At 40.9% G+C, this 21,381-nt stretch overlaps 1 protein-coding gene across 11 annotated transcripts in view; it reads left to right on the plus strand.

The window, feature by feature from the left end:
* SMARCD3 (SWI/SNF related, matrix associated, actin dependent regulator of chromatin, subfamily d, member 3) overlaps positions 1 to 21,381 on the plus strand; it is a 111,002-nt gene that overhangs the window by 76,236 nt on the left and 13,385 nt on the right. For all 11 annotated transcript variants that reach the window (XM_054814328.1, XM_054814332.1, XM_054814331.1 and 8 more), the window contains 5 exons: positions 10,042 to 10,164; positions 11,939 to 12,034; positions 12,538 to 12,639; positions 14,638 to 14,799; positions 19,009 to 19,106. In XM_054814328.1, coding sequence (XP_054670303.1) covers positions 10,042 to 10,164; positions 11,939 to 12,034; positions 12,538 to 12,639; positions 14,638 to 14,799; positions 19,009 to 19,106 — 581 coding nt within the window. The remainder of the gene's footprint in view (positions 1 to 10,041; positions 10,165 to 11,938; positions 12,035 to 12,537; positions 12,640 to 14,637; positions 14,800 to 19,008; positions 19,107 to 21,381) is intronic.

A 21,381-nucleotide genomic window follows, 5' to 3' on the forward strand; every position in this document is an offset into this window, starting at 1 on the left:
TTCTCTGTGATTGTCATGTTGGTCTTGGTGCTGTCTGGGATTAATTGGAGGAATTTCTGCTATAAAATAGTTGCCAATTGATTTGAAACATCATTAAAGGTGACGTTTATTATTTTGATAATAACAATCTTACACTCAATGTGATGCGACTGAGGGAAAAGAATCTTAGGATAGGCCAATAACTAGAATTCCCTGTAGCAACAGAAAAGTTCTAGTGTTGCTGCAGAAGACCCTAGTGACATATCATCTTGATTGTTAAAGCTGGAATACAGTGTCATTGATACTCAAAATGAACAGTTCAAACTAGAATGATATGCAAAAAAAGAGCTTCTGGAGCAACCTAGGGAAAGGAATCTTGTGAATGTCACTCAGCTTGTCTATGCGAACACAAAACAATTGGGAGGGACTGGGAGTGGCTGCCTTTTTGGTAGAGGGGAAGAAAGGTATCAACATTTAGGCTGAAGGACAATGCTGGCACAAGAACAAATGGGGAAAAGGTGACTGAATAAATGTTAGGCTTGAAATTAGAAAGAGGTTGTAATTGTCAGGGAAGCAAAATTGCTGCAAATCAAGGAGGAGAAACAAAGATTTCATTTTTTGAAATTGTATCTTCATGGATTCTGAAAAGCATTACATGATCCTGATCTGTGACCTGGATTTACTGTTGCTGCCAGCTCAGTGACCTTAGGGCCCGTTGGTGTACTCCAGCAAGCAGTACAGTGGTTTTGATAAGATATTTTAAAGTTCTTTGGGGGAGATGTCTGCATAAGCCATTTAAAGTAGAAATATGTTGAAGGCAAAACAGAATTTATGGCAATTTCAATTTAAACAAAACAATTTATCGAGGGAATTTTATTAAGAATTTTCTCTCTTTAATCATCAACCATAAAATTTACAAAATAAAAAAAGCCGAACAGCTTACAGTTTCCCTAGTATGAGGAGATCAGTCCAGCAACAGTTATATCCTCCGATTGGTATGCGGTTATATATTGGGAGGGTTGGGTCATGGCTTGTGGTTGTCTTACCGTCTGTAGCCTTAACCCGTATATTGATCTGCAGTCACTCAATCTTTGAGGGTCACCTCAGAGTCAGTGGGCTTTAGATGAGTCCACCTCCTTTTGGACACCCCTGAACTTGGCCCTAGCAGTTCCCAGGTTGTCTTTCCTAGACTGATTTGGGGATTCTTACATGTATTATTATAGAGAGGACTGAGTTGCCAATGGCACCACACCAACATGTGTTACTGCATTACTGGTTGGCTTGTTGCCTCTATGGTTGCTCACTGTCAGAGACTGTGCCCACAGCCTTACCATACTGCACTGCTTTTAACTAGTTAGGACTGAATCAAGCCACTGGGCAAAAAGTTTCTTAGCCTTGACGCAAAAAGGCAAAGCATGTGTGCATTCTTAACCCATCACAAAACCCATCACTTAAACCAGCTTAAGTATTTAATGAGAATGTAGTTAAATTGTGCACAATCACCCTCCCTCTCCCACATGCAGTGGCAACAGGAATTATGAGGCTGGTGTGGATCAGTGTCCTTTACTAATAGTGACCAGTAATAGGATCACAGATTGGTTGAGGTTAGAAGGGACCTCTGGAGGTCATCTCATCCAGCCTCTCTGCTCAAGCAGGGCCACTTAGAGCTGGTTGCCCAGGACCACGTCCAGATGACATCTGAACATCTCCAAGGTGGGAGACTCCACAGCCTCTCCAGGTAACGTCTTTCAGTGCTAAATACTTCATAGGAAGGTGCCAGAAACCCTTCCAACTGTAGGTAACAGTTCCACCTAAATTCCAGTAATCAGAGGTCAGTTTACGTTAAGACACAGAAAAGTCTGACATCTTAAAAAAAAAATCCTCATATATTGATATTACTGGACATTCCTGGAATCTGCTCATAATATAGCCACTCCAGCCCCTTCCTTGTTTTGGTTGGTTGGTTGGTTTTGGCTTGGTTTTGGTTTTTGTTGTTTTGTTTGTTGTTTGGTTGGGTTTTTTTAAGACCTTTTGGCTTTGATCCAACAGCTGGTAGTTCAAAAAGAGACCAACTGATGGTGATTAATGTGCATATTTATGAGCACTAGAGCAAGATACCAGAGATGTAATTAATAGATTTTTCATTATGTCAAGTCTTTAAGTCAGCACTGGATGTCCTTTAAAAAGAGCAGCCCTGTTTGACGAATGATTAGAGCCTGTGTTGCACAGGAAGTTGAACTGGACAATAAAGTCTCTTCTGGCTCAAAAACCTGCAAGTTTTAAATCTATGTACTGTGGCAATGAGTTCTATGGGTTAACTATATGACATACTTCATTGATCAAGTTTGAATTTATGGTCTTGTGGCATAATTTTATGTATTCTGCTTTTTGCATTGTGAGGTAAGGAAAACGCAAACACGTAATATCCTTTCTGTAGATCAGCCCATATTTGAAACATATCTTTCAGGTTCTTTAATGTTCTCTTTTCTTAGGTAAAAAATTCAGTCCTCCCAATCACTGTAGAGAATGAATTTTTCCATGTACCTAGCTATTGTTATCACCCATCAGTATAAACCTCCTGTTTCTCTTCCTGAGAGAGTGTAGTATACAACTGCCAAATCACAGAATCACAGATTGGCAGGGGTTGGAAGGGACCTCTGGAGATCATCTCGTCCAACCCCCCTGCTAAAGCAGGTTCACTTAGAGCAGGTTGCACAGAGTTGTGTCCAGGCAGGTTTTGACTATCTCCAGTGCAGGAGACTCCACAACCTCTCTGGGCAGCCTGTTCCGGTGCTTTGTCACCCTCAAAGTGAAGAGGTTTCTTCTCATATTCAGATGGAACTTCCTGTGTTCTGGTTTGTGCCCATTGCCCCTTGTCCTGTCACTGGGCACCACTGAGAAGAGTCTGGCCCCATCCCTTTGACATTCACCCTTTAGATATTTATAAGCATTGATGAGATCCTCTTTCAGTCTTCTCCAGGCTAAACAACCCCAGCTCTCTCATATGAGAGATGCTCCAGTCCCCTCATCATCCTCGCAGCTCTCCGCTGGACTCTCTCCAGTAGTTCCTTGTTCTTCTTGAACTGGGGAGCCCAGAACTGGACACAGAACTCCAGATGTGGCCTCACTAGGGCAGAGTAGAGGGGGAGGAGAACCTCCCTCGACCTGCTGGCCGCTCTCTTCTCAGTGCACCCCACGATACCATTGACCTTCTTGACCACGAGGACACACTGCTGGCTCATGGAGAGCTTGTTGTCCATCAGGACTCCCAGGTCCTTCTCTGCAGTTCTGCTTCCCAGCAGGTCAACCCCTCACCGGTACCGGTGCATGGAGTTATTCCTCCCTAAGTGCCCCTTGTTGAATTTCATTAGGTCCCTCTCCACACAACTCTCTAGCCTGTCCAGGTCTAATACATAAGCTGCTGTAGTGGGTTGACCCTGGCTAGAGGCCAGGTGCCCACCAGAGCTGCTCTCTCACTCCCCTCATTCACCAAACAGGGGAGAAAAGACATAACGAAATGCTTGTAGGTCGAGATAAGGACAGGGAGAGATCACTCACTAATTATCGTCACGAGCAAAACAGACCAAACTTAGAGAGGGAATTCATCTAATTTATTACTAGGCAAAACAGAGTAGAGGAATGAGAAAATAAAATCAACTCTTAAAACACTTCCCCCCACCCCTCCCATCTTCCCGGGCTCAACTTCACTCCCGGCTTCAACCTTCCCCCCCCCTCAGCGGCACAGGGGGACGGGGAATGGGGGTTATGGTCAGTTCATCTCATGGTGTTTCTGCCGCCTCTTCATCCTCAGGGGGAGGACTCCTCTCATCGTTCCCCTGCTCCAGCATGGAGTCCCTCTCACGGGGTGCAGACCTTCAGGAGCAAACTGCTCCAGCGTGGGGTCCCCCACGGGGTCACAAGTCCTGCCAGCAAACCTGCTCTGGTGTGGGCTCCCCTCTTCACGGGTCCACTGGTCCTGCAAGGAACTTGCTCCAGCGTGGGCTTCCCACGGGCCACAGCCTCCTTCAGGTGCCTCCACCTGCTCCGGCGTGGGGTCCTCCACGGGCTGCAGGTGGAATCTCTGCACCCCCTCATCCTTCCTCCATGGGCTGCAGGGGGACAGCCTGCTTCACCATGGCCTTCACCACGGGCTGCAGGGGGATCTCTGCTCCGGCGCCTGGAGCTCCTCCTCCCCCTCCATCTGCACTGACCTTGGTGTCTGCAGAGTTTCTTACATCTTCTCACTCCTCTCTCCGGCTGCAAAAACTCTCTCTCTCTAAGTGTTTTTCTACTTCTTAAATATGTTATCACAGAGGCGCTGATTGGCTTGGCCTTGGCCAGCGGCGGGCCCGTCTTAGAGCCGGCTGGCATTGGCTCTGTCAGACACAGGGGGGAGCTTCTAGCAGCTTCTCACAGAAGCCACCCCTGTAGCCCCCCCCGCTACCAAAACCCTGCCACGCAAACCCAACACAGCTGCTATAACTGATTTTATAGACTGTTGTGCATACTATTCTCCATTTTATTCCTCCATAACATTTGTTTGACTTTTTTGGAGTTTAGAGGTTTTTGGGGGGTTTTTTTTTAAAGTTTTTATAGAGCTGTCTACAGGTGTTTTTCATATGTTGGTGCAATTTTGAACTCAGTAAATATTGGGTAGTTCCTTTTAGTATTCATGATACTTGCACATTCTACCAAGTCACTGATTCTCCTGCTTTGAGTTGGCTATTTTTAAGTTCTTGTCCATCTTTTGTTGACGTGAGTTACCTAACTAATTTTGTTTCTTCTACAAACCTTGACATATCTGTTTGCTGCTACTCTGGGTGAGCGATACCTCGATATTCCAGTTCTGATACGGACGCTCTCTGTTTCATTTGCTTCCTTTATAATGGTCAGACTTGAACACTTGTTATTAGTGGTCATTGTTCTTTTTGTCTCCTGATTTCTAGTCTCCATGCTACTTTATCTTCCACTGGTTTTTTTTTGCTTCCTAAAAAGTTTTTGTGAGACCACAAAACAGTTACTCTATATGCAAGGACAGAAACACAGATTTTAATCTGTCCTGTGCTTTATGCATGAGGTTTTTATGCTGTGTTGAGGTACATAGAAATCCATCCTTAAGATGCTCATAGAGAGCTCTTAACACAATACTGTTCATAGGTTGGGCAGCCAGATTTCCTTGATTCAGTCAGCAATAGACTATCTGCTGATAACTTAGTTAATTTGTTTGAAATTCCAAGCACATCTTCCTTGAAAGTGTCCTGGAGGTATTGTGTCCTGCCTGAGAGTTCACTGAAGAAAACTTTTTACCTTCAGCAGTCAATGGAGATTTGTCTTGGAGACATCACACAGAACACGGTATCTTTAGATGCTTAGTTTTCATTTAATTTAATTTCATTCCATTTAATGCTAATGGTAACTGAAAAAAAATGTGGCACTATAAACCAGAGGTAGTTTTCTGAAGAATTTAATGGATTTCCAGCATTTTGCCCATTTATTTCAACTTAAAGCTATATTGATTTGTGTGAAGATGACATTGAAGAACTTAGAGAGAGAAAAAGCTGTAGTTCTGCTGCTCCAGCATTCCTGTCAGCCTGCTGTTTAGATCTGTTTCATTCCACATGAGCTCTCCTGCCATTTGTGCTCCTGTCGTAGCTGAGACCTTTGCAGTAGTTCATCGCTGACATGACCAATCTTCTGTCACATATGCTTCTTTTTTCCTTTTCTTTTTCTCAAGGAGCAATTGTAAGTGGCATACAGTGCTTTTGGGGGAAGGCTTTTCTTTTTAATGTGACTGCTATTTCAAGTTCATTTTGCTGAAGACAAGTCAAAGATGCATGTTAAAGATGTGTATCTTACACTTAGAGAATAAGCAGATTTAAGCATTTATTGATTTTTTGGACAAGAGGTTATTTGATTCACAATGTTGATCAAGTCTCCATGAAGCTCTCCCCTGTTGAGCTTTGTCTTTGTGGGTGGTGAACTTTCAGTGTGTCTGAAGAGATGAAATGTGATGCTTTCTTCTTGCCCTAGGGCTGAAAGTTTTCTCTTTAGTTTTTGCTTCAAGCTACTGAGAATCCTACTAGTGAAAAACAAGGCCAAGGTTTTGGTTGGTTGCTTTTCTGTTCTTTGAGAAGCCATGATACAAAGATGAAAATAGCTTTTACATCTGTGCTATAATGTGCATTTCTAAGAAATTTGCAGAATTTGTTGAAGGGCAATGGCTTCTTGCCCAAGTGTATTACACCGCAGTATTTAAGCTGCAAAGTAACCAAGTGCACATAACTGATGTTCTGTCATTTCCTGCCTGGATGAGATGGAGTTGCTCAACTGGAGATGGAAGAATACCTCACTCTCAGAGCCTTGATATGAACTTGACATTATTGTGGAACCCGGGAGTACTGAACCAAGTGCAGTGATTTTGGGTGTATGTCTTCAACCAAGGAGACTTTATGGTCTGTGTAGTGGCTATAAAACCTCAGCCAACGCCATTTTGGTGTTCTTCTTCCTTGAGCTCAGTTTTGACTATCTATATTATCTCTGAGCTGACATCTTCCAAGACCGGACATCCTTATGATGGGACTATAGCTGTGAGTGCTGAAGTTATTACTCACTGGGTAGATCCCTTAAGGAGGGATTCAGGCTATACTCTGGGATCTCTGCCAGGATCTTGCTTCATCAGTTGGGATGGTAGTGTCTGACAGCTGACAGGAGAAAAGTCATGGCAGAGGAGAAGGAGCCTGCTGGTCCAAAGAAAACATTCATTTGTAGAGGTATGGTTCTGATGTTTTGCTAGAGATTTCTAAATCTATTTGCTTTAAATGCTACTGCTCAAAGTATGTATTACCACTGTTGGTGATAAGTGTATGTAGGGCAAGTTCAGCTACCATTGTCTAGTTCCTGGAACTGGAAGATAAGACAGTCAGCCTCCCGGAATGTCTGGAGCAGAGCTGTTCCCCGGAAGCTTTCATGGGAAGCCAGTGGTGCCAGCAACACTAGACATGTTGTGTAAGGAAGAGGTGATAGTGAGAATTCTGGGAAGGGTGGAAAGAAGGAAAAAAGTGGAGCAGCAACTCATAAGGGAACAAACAAGAGGTGGACATGTTGGCAGCAGCTTCAGAAAGGTAGTTGTGGAGGCTTGAATGTTTCTGAGTCTGTATAGTGCTGTACAGAGGAGGCCATGTTTGGCTGTTCAAGCAGTGTTAATGGCCAAATGCCTCTTTCACAATTTTTTTTAGACTGCTTGCCAGAACATCTTTGGTACATCTGGTTGCACTCTGCAGGTCAGGTCTAGAGTTACCGGTTTATGACAGTTGTGATGGCTGATGCCTGTTTGCAGTTTGCTGTAGGTTCCTTTTAAGGGACGGTGGCTCAGCTGTAGAAAGGAAGGTGAGTGTTTGTCATGCCCTAAGGTGCACTTGACCCGGTAGAGCCCTCACAGCGAGGGGGAGATGGTGCCAGCTGGACTGCAGTGTAGGGCAGCCAGCGAGGCAGAAAGGATGAGGGGCTGCCTCGGTGAGTAAGAAGTCGGAAGAAAAAGCAGAAATTAGGAGTCTCCTGAGAGAGGGCAATAGCATAAACACAGTTGGAATAAAAAGGAATAAAAAAGGAATAAAAAAGGAATAAAAAAGGAATAAAAAGGAATAAAAAGAGAGGATTGTCTGTGTCTCCCCGGAAATGACCCTTCAGCAAGCCTGAAGAAATGAAACATTCTCAAGGATGTGTGAGCAGAGAAAATTTGGTCTACAAAATCTTTTTACTTATTTATTCTACTTTACCCAGCAAATGTGAGTTTTCCTTCTTTATGTTCCCTTAATCTTCTTTGTGTTGGGGTCCTCTTGCAGCTGTGCAGTTGCCCTGTTTGACTTATTTCCTGGATATTTGTCTTGGGAATGAGTCAGAAGCAAGGATCTTTCTGCGGTTGCATTTGGGAGGTAATCGCTGCCTTAATAGTGTTGCAAATTTGCACTACCTTTTGGGCCAAAATCTGAAGACAACCCCCAGGGTGCAGGTTACATATTTTGCTTGTTGGATAGAATGTCTTTGCTTAGCAGAGACTAAAGGCTCAGCATTCCACAGTACTTACAGGTTGTCAGTAGTGTCTGTGACATGCTGGAGTTAAAGGCTAAATGTTTTTTGATCTAAAATCAAGATACATAGAAAGTAGGGCAAAAGATCACTTTAGAGATAGCCATTACTTAGGATTTTTATTCATAATTATTCTAAGTTCCTTTCTGATGACAATGTGGAAGAAGTGGGCTGATTTATAGGGGTTACAGTGAGGAAAGGATTGAGTTTGAGAAACAGAATTCGTTGTGCAGAAGAAAACACTGTAAATTGAAGAGAGAGATGTGGGAGAAACACACAAAGAGACTCGGACTTTGGCAGAACAGAGAAAGTATAGAGAACCCAACAGGAGACCAGTTCTGCAGTGTAAGCTGCATCTGGCTTGTGCATGACATGAAAGAAAAATGATAAGGGGTTAGCAAAGGGGAACAGTGGAAAGTATCAGGGAGAGGTATTTTGTATTTCACAGCGGAGTTAGTTAGACGTTGTTACTAACTTGGTTTTAGGTGGACTGTACAAGGAAGCTAGAGCCTGAAAGCTAGGAGAAAGGAAAGCATCTAAAGTAAAGTACTCAGATTTGAATAAGGATGTTATTGGAGAAGATGGTCTTAGTGATGAAATGTCAGACTTTGGAGGAAACAGACGTAGTTCCTATCTGGATACAAGGGGAGATACAAGGAAAGGAGGAGTTTCCAGTGTAAAGGAGAGAATGGAAATAATGTCTTGGGAAATCAGAAGAAGAGGAAATGGAATCAGTGATATAAACCTGAACTATGAGTATCCAGGAGGAACTATTAAGAAAAAAGCTGCTTCTGTATATAGACAAGAGTTTTGCAAATAATCCATCTGGGGATAAAATTTAGGAACAGTGCATGAAATGTGCAAGTCAATTTGAAGTTGTGAATTTAGAAATGTGAAGTCCTTCACGTGTCCACCATATCAAATAAAGATTCTGAGGCATTTAAAAAAAAAAAACAACCAAAAAACCAAAACACTTTAGCAACAGAAATCCTGTAGAAAGAACATGGATTTCCAGGAATATTTTTCTACCTATCTGCCTGTTCTCGTCTGTGTCAACCTGTCATTTTCTGGACTCTTGGCAGTGTTGAAAACCCTGTTCCCTCTCAGTGCATACTATTGATACTCTATTTCCATCAAACCTCTCTGTCACTGTCTTCTCTAGATTTGGCAAAATGTAGTCACTGTCTTGTTCCTCTTCAGCCGTACATCTCTGCCTCCCACATTCTTCTATGCTATATTAGATTTTTATTTTCCGGACCTGATGTATATACCTTTTTTCTCTACTATATGTGTGCATGTGTGAATGTGAAAGCTTTACAAGACTACTCCTTTCTCATGTTGTATGAAGATTGTTTTGACTGCATTAACTTGACAACTGTAGCCTTTTTGTCATTATATTATAAACAGGTATTTGAGATTGGAGTTGCAAAGAAATTTTTGGCAATATCTTTTCTGGAATCCATGAATCAGAGTTAATGGCCAGATTTTCCCGTGGTTCATGGGAGAGAAGGGCACTGAGAAATAACATAGCCATAAGCCAGTACAGTGACCGGGAAACCGTAGATAGCCTGTAAAAGTGGCAACAGGTAGGCGTGACTGTATCTCTCACAGACTTGAGACCTGGGTTGGGGATGAAGCACAGTGCCTTCCTCCACTCAGATCTCACAGCAAGTGGGAGCTGCAATGTGTTTGATTAGGGTGAAAGGCAGTTAAAGAGGAAGGTTAGGCAGCAGGAGAGCGTGTGGGAGTGTGTGTATGGGGGGGGGGGTGTGTATTTGGGTGTGTGTCTGTAGGAAGACTATTACCAGGTGTGTTTTCTTACACATAACCAAATCTTAATTTCTAGTACGACCTGTTGCAACTGTACTAAACATGCAGATTCTCTGCTAAATGTGTAACTGTCACTTTTCCTGTGGCTTCCTCAGGTCTTGGACTTAAACTGGATGTGTACTTTTCTTTTCTCTATTTGTATAACAGCAAAAGCGGAAACTGAGACTTTACATCTCCAACACATTTAATCCTGCAAAATCTGACGCTGATGACTCTGATGGCAGTATTGCTTCATGGGAGCTGCGAGTGGAGGGGAAGCTCCTGGATGACGTATGACTTACCTGTGCTTCACTGGGGCTGGCAAGGATCTAGAGGTTGTCCCGTGGGGTGGTGGACTTTACTGAGGACAACAACTCAGACATCTCTGAATGGCAGTGCTGGCTTGTTGCTGCTGGGAAGGCACTGTGTCCAGCGAGAGTGAGGGATAAGGCCATAATGGGAATGTTGGGGAGGGGCAGGAAGGGCAGCAGGAAATGGAGCAGACTTAAGGACAGAATGGGAAGGAGGAGGTGGAAAGAACGGGGCTGAGATGATTCCCTTAAAAGATACGTCAGGATTCAGGCCTATAGCAGGCATTGAACCTTGTGAAGAGTAGGCTAACAAGAAACAGCAAGTAGTTCATATTCCTAGGGAGGACAAGAGGATGTATGGATGGTCAGAGCAAGGATGGAAGAAAAGTTTTATCATTCTGAAGTCCCCAGTAATGGATTTAGCTTTCCTTGGGGAAGGCTGGACTTGCCTAATAACGTGTCACCTATTTGAATAGATTTCACAAGCTAAGTATTCGATAGGATAAACAGATTGAGAACATGCATGTACGTAGAGGACAAGGCTTTCAAGGCACACCTGTCTGTCTGGAGATAACTGTATGTGAATCAGAATCGTAATCTTGCTGGAGGATGAAGGGGTGACAAAGTGCAACATCTGGAAATGGAAGTTAGACAAGTTCAGTTTAGAAATTAGAGCATATATTTTAACAAAGAAAGATATTCTTTATTGGAACAAAATAGCTTCTCAATTACTGGCAAATTTTAAATCAAATGAGGATGTATTTCTAAAAGATTTTCTGCATTAAATAAGAAGAAATTAATTGAAATCCTGTGGACTGTATTTATGGAAAGTCAGATTATGTGATTATAGACCTCCCAGTTTTTAATTTAGACATTATGAGCTGTGTAGTAAACAGCAAATACTGATAATTAAATGGAAAGGCAAAATATAAAAGGAAATACTTAGTGTATGATGAATCTGTAAAATTTACTGTTATCTGATAAATCAGACCAAGAAATTAGCATTCATCAAAAAACCCAAGTTCTTAAAATAAAGGTATACAGTGGCCTTAGAATCATAGAATGGTTTCAGTTGGAAAGGACCTTAAAGATCATTTAGTCAAACCCCCTTGCCATGGGCAGGGACATCTTTCACTAGCCCAGGTTGCCCAAAGCTGCAGCCAACCCGACCTTGAATGCTTCCAGGGATGGGGCATCCACAGCTTCTCTGGGCAACCTGTTCCTGTGTCTTGCCACTCTCATCCTTACATCCAGTCTAAATCTACCCTCTGTCAGTTTAAAAGCATTGCCCCTTGACCTGTCACTACAGGCCTTGGCAAAAAGTCTGTCCCCATCTTTCTTATAAGCCCCCTTTAAGTATTGAAAGGTTGCAATTAGGTCTCCCCCGAGCCTTCTCTTCTCCAGGCTGAACAACCCCAACACTCTCAGCCTGTCCTCACAGGAGAGGTGCTCCAGCCCTCGGATCAATTTTGTGGCTTCCTCTGGACCTGCTCTCACAGGTGCCTTGTTCACATTACAAGCTAGTCCTTTCCAAAAACATTAAGAGAGTCAGGGAAATCTTCCATTAATTGTGCACTGTTCCACCACTGTTGAGATTTTTGCCTGCATTTGTCAGGGAAAACTCAATTAGACTGATCACACTTGTACTCTATATGGGAATTAATGTTCAAAGAAAGAGAAAGCCTGAGAAGGAAGCGTAGAACACAAGCTAATATATGCAGGCTTAAACATTTCTGTTTCTTCTGATTGTACAGCTCAGCAAACAGAAACGGAAATTTTCATCTTTTTTTAAGAGTTTGGTTATTGAACTGGACAAAGATCTTTATGGACCTGACAACCATCTTGTGGAGGTAAGAATGTCATGTACCCTTTGCATACAAACCTGATAGTAGCACAGGTAAACAGCTACGTGCCTGTTGTCTACCTTGTTTAAGTTACCTTGCATTCATTATCTCATTTAAGGTATTATAAAAGTTTTCAAAATTTCATTATTTTTAAGAATGTTTACTAACAGAATCTATATAGTCTAAAACCATAGATGTAGCAGTGATGTAGTGCACATTTTAGAACAGAATATATGAAATTATGAAAAAATCGTGTGCATTTTTCCTAACGAGTAAAGCATGCTAACAGCAGAACAGATGGTGCACTAAAGCTGAATTGTAAGGGCAGAGCAAGAAATTATTTGAGGGGTTGTGGTTTTTGTTTGGGTTTGTTTGGTTTTTTTTAAATTGCAAGATCTTCAGAAGTCTTGTACTTGTCTTATTCTTGCATGACATACTGTGGAAGATGCACCTCGATGGACATCGGTGAAAAAAAGACTGACTGTCTTACTTGTTTTTCCCTTTGGCAGTGGCACAGAACTCCCACAACCCAGGAAACGGATGGCTTCCAGGTGAAAAGACCCGGTGATGTCAGTGTGCGGTGCACATTACTCCTCATGTTGGACTACCAGGTCAGTGCACTGCTTTTAGCATGGAAAATACAGCCATTGAGACATAGCACAACAGAGCAAATTTATCCTGTCACGTACATCAAAAATCAATATACTTGGACTCAGAATGTTACATAGTCCATTGAGGTTAGAATGATACCAAACTGACAGATTATATAAAATGTAAAGGGGGCACATCAAGTAAATATCTGTTATAGTCTAGCAAAATATTGTTCTTGGCACTATGATAATTACTATTTTTATTGCCCACGTGCAGAGAGAATATGCATTTCCATCTCAGGCTTCTTAGAGAATAGTCAGATAAGTTGCACATGTGTGTGGTCCTGTACAGAAATTCAAAGGAGTAGCTTTTGCTAGTGGTACCTGAACTAGCTGTGTAGCTGTGGCAGCTTTTCTTTGAGAGCAGACTACACAGCTTTCCTGGGTTGTCAAGTTTTGGTTGCATTGTCACCCTAATCTGGCATAAGACAACATTGCCCTGCAAGGGTTAGACTTGCCATTACTCTTAGGTCTTGTTAGGCATTCCTGCTTCCTCTCTTTTGTCAGTATTAGTTCTATTGTACTAGTTGTATTTGTGGGCTGAACATTAACAAGTCAGGGAACTGATCTATTTGAAAGCTAACGAAACTTACTTCCAAGTCAGCTCCCTGATCCCAGTCACAGGAAACAAAAAAAACCCAGTAGGCAAAATTAGGTCATTCTGCCTTGGGATAGCATATAAAAGAGAGTCCTGGGCACAGTTTCAAACTGTTTTAAACTGTTGTAAGGCTAAGCTGCTCCAAAAAAACCACTTTCATTTCAGCTGTGGACGTGCACTGCCACAGCCTCCATTCTCTTGGCACAAACGATAGAGATTTGCAGTTGTGGAGCTCACTAATGTGACTGAAACCATCCCTGAAAGAAATGTTGCTGTCTTAAGGATATTGATAGAAATGCACTGCTAAGAAGAGATGGGATCTCCCTTTTCAATGGCAGTTCAGTCTCAGATACATTTTGATTGTATAACCTTAAGAACTCATTCTGTGCCATTCTCTTTCCCCTCCATGCAAATAGCATCTACCCAGGATAAAGACACTCCATTTTATGTTAGCAGAGAGAAAATATTATTAATTTTAGGGAGTGTATGAGTTAACCGAAATGCTGATATAGGCAGTGAGAATGTTTATTGTTAAGACAATCTAATGATGTTTGTTATGCTCCCCATCGTTATAAATTTGTGCTTTAAAATAGATGTTCTCTTATTCTTAAGTCTTGATTTGTTATAAAGCTAGCTTCGGGTGACCTAGCACCCAACAGAGTAATCCTTGCCTAATAATGCGGCAAATATTAAACTTGAGTATGGGTACACACTTGAAGAGGCACCAAATTCCAAGGTATCCAAGGAATGTATATTACTAGAGATGCAGAACAGGGTAGTTGAAGAGTTGTGTCACAGAGGTCAGGAGAAGAAATATACTCCATTGACAAGTTGTGTTTGGGTAAATTTTCTGGTAGACAGCAGAATGATGGGGACATGCCTGAAAAAACAGACTTCTGAGGTACTTTGTTGATGTGAGGCAGCTGAGCAGTCATTAGCAACAGTAGAACCTTCATACTGACTTCATTCTCTCTATCCGTGGTTAACCTCCAGTAGTTCAGAGGACAGACCATTGTTTTTCTTCTCCCACTTCCTCAAGTCAAATTATGCATCAATGTTGAAAAGGAAAATTCTTTCCTGAGTCTGCATGCAAGTTGTTATTATCTAAAGCACGTGATACAGATAGTCTGTGTGCATAGCATATCTAGAGTCCCCCTCTTTCTTTTCAAACCTTAGACGCAGTTCTTCCAGAGCACTGACAGTTGTACACATCTGAGCAACCTGTATTTTTGCAATCTTTGCCATTGAATGGGGTGCTTCTCCTGAGCAACAGAGTCTCTCAAGAATTAAAGCTGAAACTTCATACCTGTGTATCTGTCTGCTTTTCTCTCTGTTGCCATCTCCTTCTCTTTCCGTTACAGCCTCCACAGTTTAAACTGGACCCACGATTAGCCCGTTTGCTGGGGATACACACGCAGACCCGATCAGCCATCATCCAGGCTCTCTGGCAGTACATCAAAACAAATAAGCTGCAAGACTCCCATGATAAGGAATACATTAACTGCGACAAGTACTTCCAGCAGGTAACTCCTTTTTGGACACAGTAGCTCTTTAAAGGCAAACTTTAATATCCATCTGCAAATTTTGGATGGATGAAAATTACTGATTTTTTTATCTTCCCTTAATGATTTGCAGTATCTTCAGTACTGAATGGCTTTCAACAGTCACTACAACTAATACAATAAGCACCCAGGTGCCAGTGTTGTCAAAAAACCACGTCTGGGGGTTCAGTGCTCCCACATAAATTGTGCCCTTTCCAAGAAGGAGGACTTTCTCTAATTGTTTCACTCTGTTGATTTACTGTTTCTTTCCCCTTGATGTATCATTTTGTACTAAGAAACGTGAAATAATCTGCCGATTCTGATTGCCAAATCATATGTAGACCTGCTTTCTTCCCTTCTTTTTCCCTGTTTATGAAGGGCAGAAGACATGGAAGATATAATTAGAAAGGTTATTTTTCCTAAGTCTGCTTCAGATTATAAAATACCCTCAATGTTCTACATGATGTTTCGAAAGGAGCACATTAAGACTTTATGTCTTTCACAATGACCTCTAGAATTAACCAAGAAGGCCACTTAAAGGCATCTCCACCTTTTCTGTAAATATGATGATATTTATTTTATAAAGGTAATGTTATCTGAGCTATCACTATCTTAATTGGCTTTGTTTTTCTGTAGCTTCAGGCTTGCCGAATTTATTTTGAAAGTACGAGTTTGTGACATAGTCCTATTTAGGGACAGTACTGGCAGGTATAATAAACAAATTATGTTTTAGGGAGCATTGAAAGTAAATGTTGAAATGAAAGTTGTGTCCTAGTTTTCTTTTTAAGCTTTTATTTTTTGTTATTAATTTGCCCTACAAAAGTTTAAAGTGACCAATGCTTGAAATAAACTTAAAGGCAGCACTGGGTTTTTCCACATTTGAAAATACAAAATATAACAAAGTAATTGGGGGATTCATGGGTATTTTTAGGAATATAGAACCAAGGTGATCCGGATTATATAGTCACTCTCTTGTTTGGTGTTTTTTTGAGAATTACAGCATGCAGTCTTTTTCATATATAGTGAAAATTCCATCTTAAAACCACATAAGAATTTTTAGCAAAATGACAAAGCTGTTCACTCTGTTGCTTAGATGATTTGATTTCCATTCTCTATTTATCTATAGCCAATTTATACTCAATTTTGTTTGTTCCAGCCCAAAGAGGAAATGGAAAAGGGGAGGTGAAAAAGATTTGAAAAATCATGAGCAGAATGGAAAAGGTGAACAAGGAGTAGTTATTGTTTATTTTGTTAAATAATTAGAGGCCACCAGCTGATACTGGCAGGTAGCAAATTGAAAACAAACAAAAGGAATCGAGCATAGTTAAACTTTGGAACTCCTTGCGATAGGACATTGCAAATGCCAAAAGTGTATATAGGTTCCAAAAGTGACAAACGAATGGAAAAGAAAAAAATCTTGGGCTGTTCTAAATGCAAGGAAGCTGCAAAGCTGTGGAGATTGGGAGAGCTTTTTGGGAAGGACCAGTAAATGTTTCTCCTGTTGTTACATTTTTCCTTTAGTGTCCACTTTTGGCCACTATCAAGAGCAGGATAGTGTGGTAGATGTGTAGTAGTAGATCTTTTGTCTAATCCAGTACAGCAGTTCATACCTTACTTCTGGTAAGCAGGAGGTCCTTCTCACTTTCATTTATTTTAATTTTCAGCTTAAGAACTTTGCTAGACTAAGAGCTTGCTGGAGCCATCTTCTCTTTGTGTATCTCATCACAGGCTTACTAGCTAATAGGTCTCCTTTTTGTTAGAACTCCTCAGGAATACCATCAGATCTGATAGTTGTCTTCCCATCCTCAGATTAGTCAGATCAGAGAGTCGAGAAGTAGCAGATTTCTTTTCTAGGAGACTGAACCTCACTCCCTGCAAGAGCCGGCTAATCTGGAGTAGTTTCATAAGAATGCAGTGCTCGCATAGATTTAAATCATTAATAGGATTGATTTGAGTGTTTCTGTTTTCCTTAGGTCTCTGGCAAAATTGTCCTAAGTAGCTAATCTTCCTTTCAGAACTAATGCTAATACTTCGGAAAATGAATGCCATTAAATCAAATGAAACATTTCATTATGAGTTTGTTTTGGTTTTCACCCTAATACTCTAAGATTGAGATATGGAGGGTAAAGGAATTGGGTTAGGAGTGCCTTCCAGTCTGATGATACTTCTGCAGATTATATAGTTTTAGGCATGTCACTCCTGCAAAAAGTCACGGCCGTAGCTGGAAGTGCGCAGGTCACATAGGGGAGCAGTACCTAACGCATCAGTGTCTCTAGCATTCCCTTTTAGATACCGGTCTTCTCATCTGGTATGCCAGCTTTTCTAAATGCTATGCTGGTGTGCTTGTGGCTGTATCTAATGACACAATACAGTACAGACTAAAAAATTATCACTGAATGAGTTACCGCACACACCAGAATTACTATAGCCATACAGGCTTCCAGAGCCAGCGGTCGTAAGTTTAGACCATTAACTCCAGTTAGGTAGGAATGTGAGGAGCTTTAGGAAAATTCCATCTAGCCTTAGTTTCCAGTCTCCAACCCCTTCTCTCACTATCGTGTGGCCTTGCTCCCTTTTTCCTTCTTAAAGCTCTTGTCTCTTGGGCATCCTCGTTAGGAGTTTGACATGAGTCTTGAGCCAGTGGTGACAGCAGATTGGATGGAGCTTGCTATGCAAAGATTCTGAGTTGGGAATTCCACAGTCATCTCTATTAAGTGTCAGAATTCAGAACTGAAATAAAGAGTGAGTTGCAGACTCAGTAGATTTGGTTATTTCCTTGCTCTTTAGAAACTAGCTGACTGAATTCCTGGATGCAGGTAAGTCCAGCAAATTAGACAGATTTTAGAGTTGATGAAGAAGGATCCTCTTCTGTTGAGAAACACTGTTTATGTCAGCTGGGTAATTTGAAATCCACTGTGTTACAAGCAAAAGAAAGAAAAAAAAGTCCAAAGGTATTTCAAAAGCCAGAGCTGGCTTCTAGGTATTTCTGCTACCAAATTCCCTTACTCCGGAAAATTATGAATTTCAGAAGATACTCTGTCTGAGGAACCACAGCATCCTAGTTGAACACTCTGACTTTGTATGTCCATTCTACAGTGTGATAGTCCATTCTTTTCAATCCTGCCTGCATCCTTTGTCTCTAGAGCTGCAAAGCATGTTTCTGTTTATAGATACAATACTACAAGTAGTATCTCTGTTCTGTCAGGTGGAAATAGTTTCCCTAAGAGGCATTTGCATTTGCCTCAGCATTTTTACAAATTGCCTTCACATAACGGCATGTTTTAAGGCAAATGTTAATATATAGATAGTTGGGGGTGTGTGTGTTAAGTCAGTTTAAATGGAATATCTTTAGAGAAAAGCCTATTCATCTGTTAAGAGCATTAAAAATCCCAGTAGGGAAAAAAGGCTGTAATAATTATAATTTTGAAAACTCCAGGTGTAAGGAGTGGTTCTAGATTCCTGGCAACACACTGCAATTACACACAGAAAAATTCCAAAAACTACAGATTTTGATCTTTTCAAAAGATTCAGGGTTTTTTTTTTAATTCAGTACATATTTAGCTTCTGGACCATAGTACGGAGAAGATAACCATGAGATGTTGATTGGAAAGCAGTGGATCCCTTCCAAGAGGCTGTTTAGGTTTTGGTTAAAAATAAGTACAACCATGTTGACTTTCTTTTTCCTTGATCTTAAAGAAAAAATAATAAAATTGCAAATGGTTTTAAAATCCAAAAATGTTTTCTTGTATTTTTCTTTAGCACAAAATATTGTGGGAAACATGCCTTGGGGAAAAAAGCAAACTGTGTTTATATTTCCTCTGGTTAAAAAAAAAAAAATTGTTTTCTTTACAATATGCTGCTGCAAACCCTTAGTGAGAGAGGAAGTGTTCACTTCTCCCCATCAGTGATACAGTTGATTCTGATTTCCCATTAAAGTGGCCTGCGCCCTACAGCAGCTAAACCAAAAGCGGAATGCCTAAATTGTCATCATCTGATGCATCTATCAGCTAGCCCAGATTGTAAATACAGCAGCAATTCTCAAGGGCAGAAGTGACCAAAAATTTATTCTGTGCAAGGAGGCAGAATTATAGCTTCCAAAATCACCTTACTTTTGAACTGTTGGTTTCTTACTTTCTCATTTAATTGCAAGTTAGGTTTTGGGCAAGGATAACGTGCTTTCTTGTATTCCAGATCTTTGACTGTCCACGGCTAAAGTTTTCTGAAATTCCTCAGAGACTCACTAACCTGCTGCTACCACCAGACCCTATAGTGATAAACCATATAATCAGGTAAGCTGGTCAGTCAGCTCAGCACTGTCACGTGCAAAACACTCACTATAGAAAATACAGAAACAGCTACGATAGCAGGGACCAGAATCCAGTTTTTATAACTTCCAGTACCATGGACTTTGTTGTGTGTTCATTCTCTGTGTCATTCTGGTCTATATAATTCTGAATTATTTTCAATAGAATGGCACCGATTCTCTAGGAGCATGCAAAACTACTTCTTACTGGTTTTATCGCTACTAGAATACCATTGAGAGAGTTGGTCAGGTTTCTTTCCTAAGGGGAGAGGAATGAGAGTTTGAATCCACTTAGAGGGGAAAAAAGGGAAATGAAGTAAGATATTGTGTATCATGGGCAATCATTCTAATCACTGGGTTATTATGTAAAATGTACAACAGTATTATAATTTCAAATACAGTGGTCAGTCCATGCATGCTTTTGTTGGGATGCCTAGATTCAGAGAAGGCCATTGTGACCAAGATAGCAAGCTTCTGGCATCCTTGTCAAAACAGATGTATTTCTGACATAGTAGATCGAATACAACTTTCAGCTATCTAGGGCACTTCCAGCACATTCCGTATTTAAGTGACAGCTGTGTGTCTGTGGGAGGGAGATAAAGACACTTTTGGGGATTGCAACCTTGTTAAGACATTTCAGTCTTTCCCAAGTTCCTTTGTGGTCTTGGTCAAAACTCTGATGGTGGGTGTTTAAACATTATTGTTAATAATTGAGTGTACTGATTTGATTTCTTACAGAATATTGACAACAAATATTTCTGAATATGCTTAAAATTGGATTCTTTATTTTAAATTTGTAATATATGTGATAAGTTTAAATACTACATAGGCTATCAAAATAAAACTTGCTTTTCAATTCATTTGAATATATAGAACAGAGTAATCAAAAAGCAGCTTGACTACCATGCAGATTGATAGCTATACTCAGTGACCTGTCTGATGGACCAAAAAAAGCTGAGGTCCTCAGAGATACACAGTCATTTTCTCGGAGAAAAATGACAAGGAACTGATGGTTATGTTTCCAGGGGCAGAGAGATGGCAAAAGAGGTTCTGGAGGCAATATGTTTTCTGTTAGACACAAGGTAAAGAGCAGGACCTTGTGTATAGCAGCATTCTCTGATACACTGTGTGCACCACACAGCACCTGACAGCACTACACTGCACTGATGTAATGCCGGGGAAAGGGGAAGTACTGATTTCCTGAGAATAGGGCATACTTTTGCAATAGGGTCTTTACAGTCTCAAGCTAAGCTAAAATAATTCTGGAAGTCTGGCACTGAATTTAAAGGAAGTAATTTTTAGACTCATAAAATCACAGAATAATATACAGTAAAAGGGATTGCTGGTGGTCATCTAGAGCTCCCCCCTCCCAACTCAAAGCAGGTTCAAATTATGTCAGGATGCTTAGGGGCTAGTCCAGTTGAGTTTTTAACAGATTCTCACAGTCTCACTTCTGTACCCTCAGCCTCCTCAGTAGCAGTGCGGTATGAGGAGCGGAAAAGGCCTTGACTGTGTAAGCACGGCTGAGCAATAACTAAAACATCTCTGTATTATCAACCCTGTTTCCAGCACAGATCCAAAACACAGCCCCATACTAGCTACTGTGAAGAAAATTAACTCCATCCCAGCCAAAACCAGCACAATGCTACAGGGAATTTTCCATCGCTAGTGATTTTAAATATATGTGCTCTTAATTCAGATAAATCCTCAAGCCTGTCTTTTACAAGGTCAGCTAGATCACAATTACTCATTTTAGTTTTAGAATATGTGTAGAGAGACTAAAATGTGAAGTATTCTAAACTAATTCTAGAAATAATAGTATTTTAGAACCACTCTTCAGATACCAACCACCCTTCCCCCCTTTTTGAAAAAGAAAACAAAAAATGCAATGAGGTTGAAGTGGAAATGAAATAGAGATGAACAGAAAGCCTCTAATCTTGGTAAATATTTTAAATATTAGGTACACTCAAAGACAATAGAGAATGCAATTAAAAAATATAGAGTGTATAATAGTTTCTGATCTCTGCAATACTGAATGCATGAAATTTAAAACTGGTAGAAAGCAAATTTTCTTACCTGAGCTCAAGCTGGAGCTTTTCTTGAGTTGCACTCCTTATTGCAGCTGACTTGAATTCAGAGGTATAAAGAGAAACATTGGTGCAATTTCCCATTTCTGCAAAGAAGCAAGCCATCTCCCATGCTATTAACATTACACAAGTAGACGACAAAGCATAGATCTCCAATATTGTCCTATGGCAAAT

The sequence above is a fragment of the Grus americana genome, chromosome 2 (assembly GCF_028858705.1).
Source record: "Grus americana isolate bGruAme1 chromosome 2, bGruAme1.mat, whole genome shotgun sequence".
NCBI lineage: Eukaryota > Metazoa > Chordata > Aves > Gruiformes > Gruidae > Grus > Grus americana.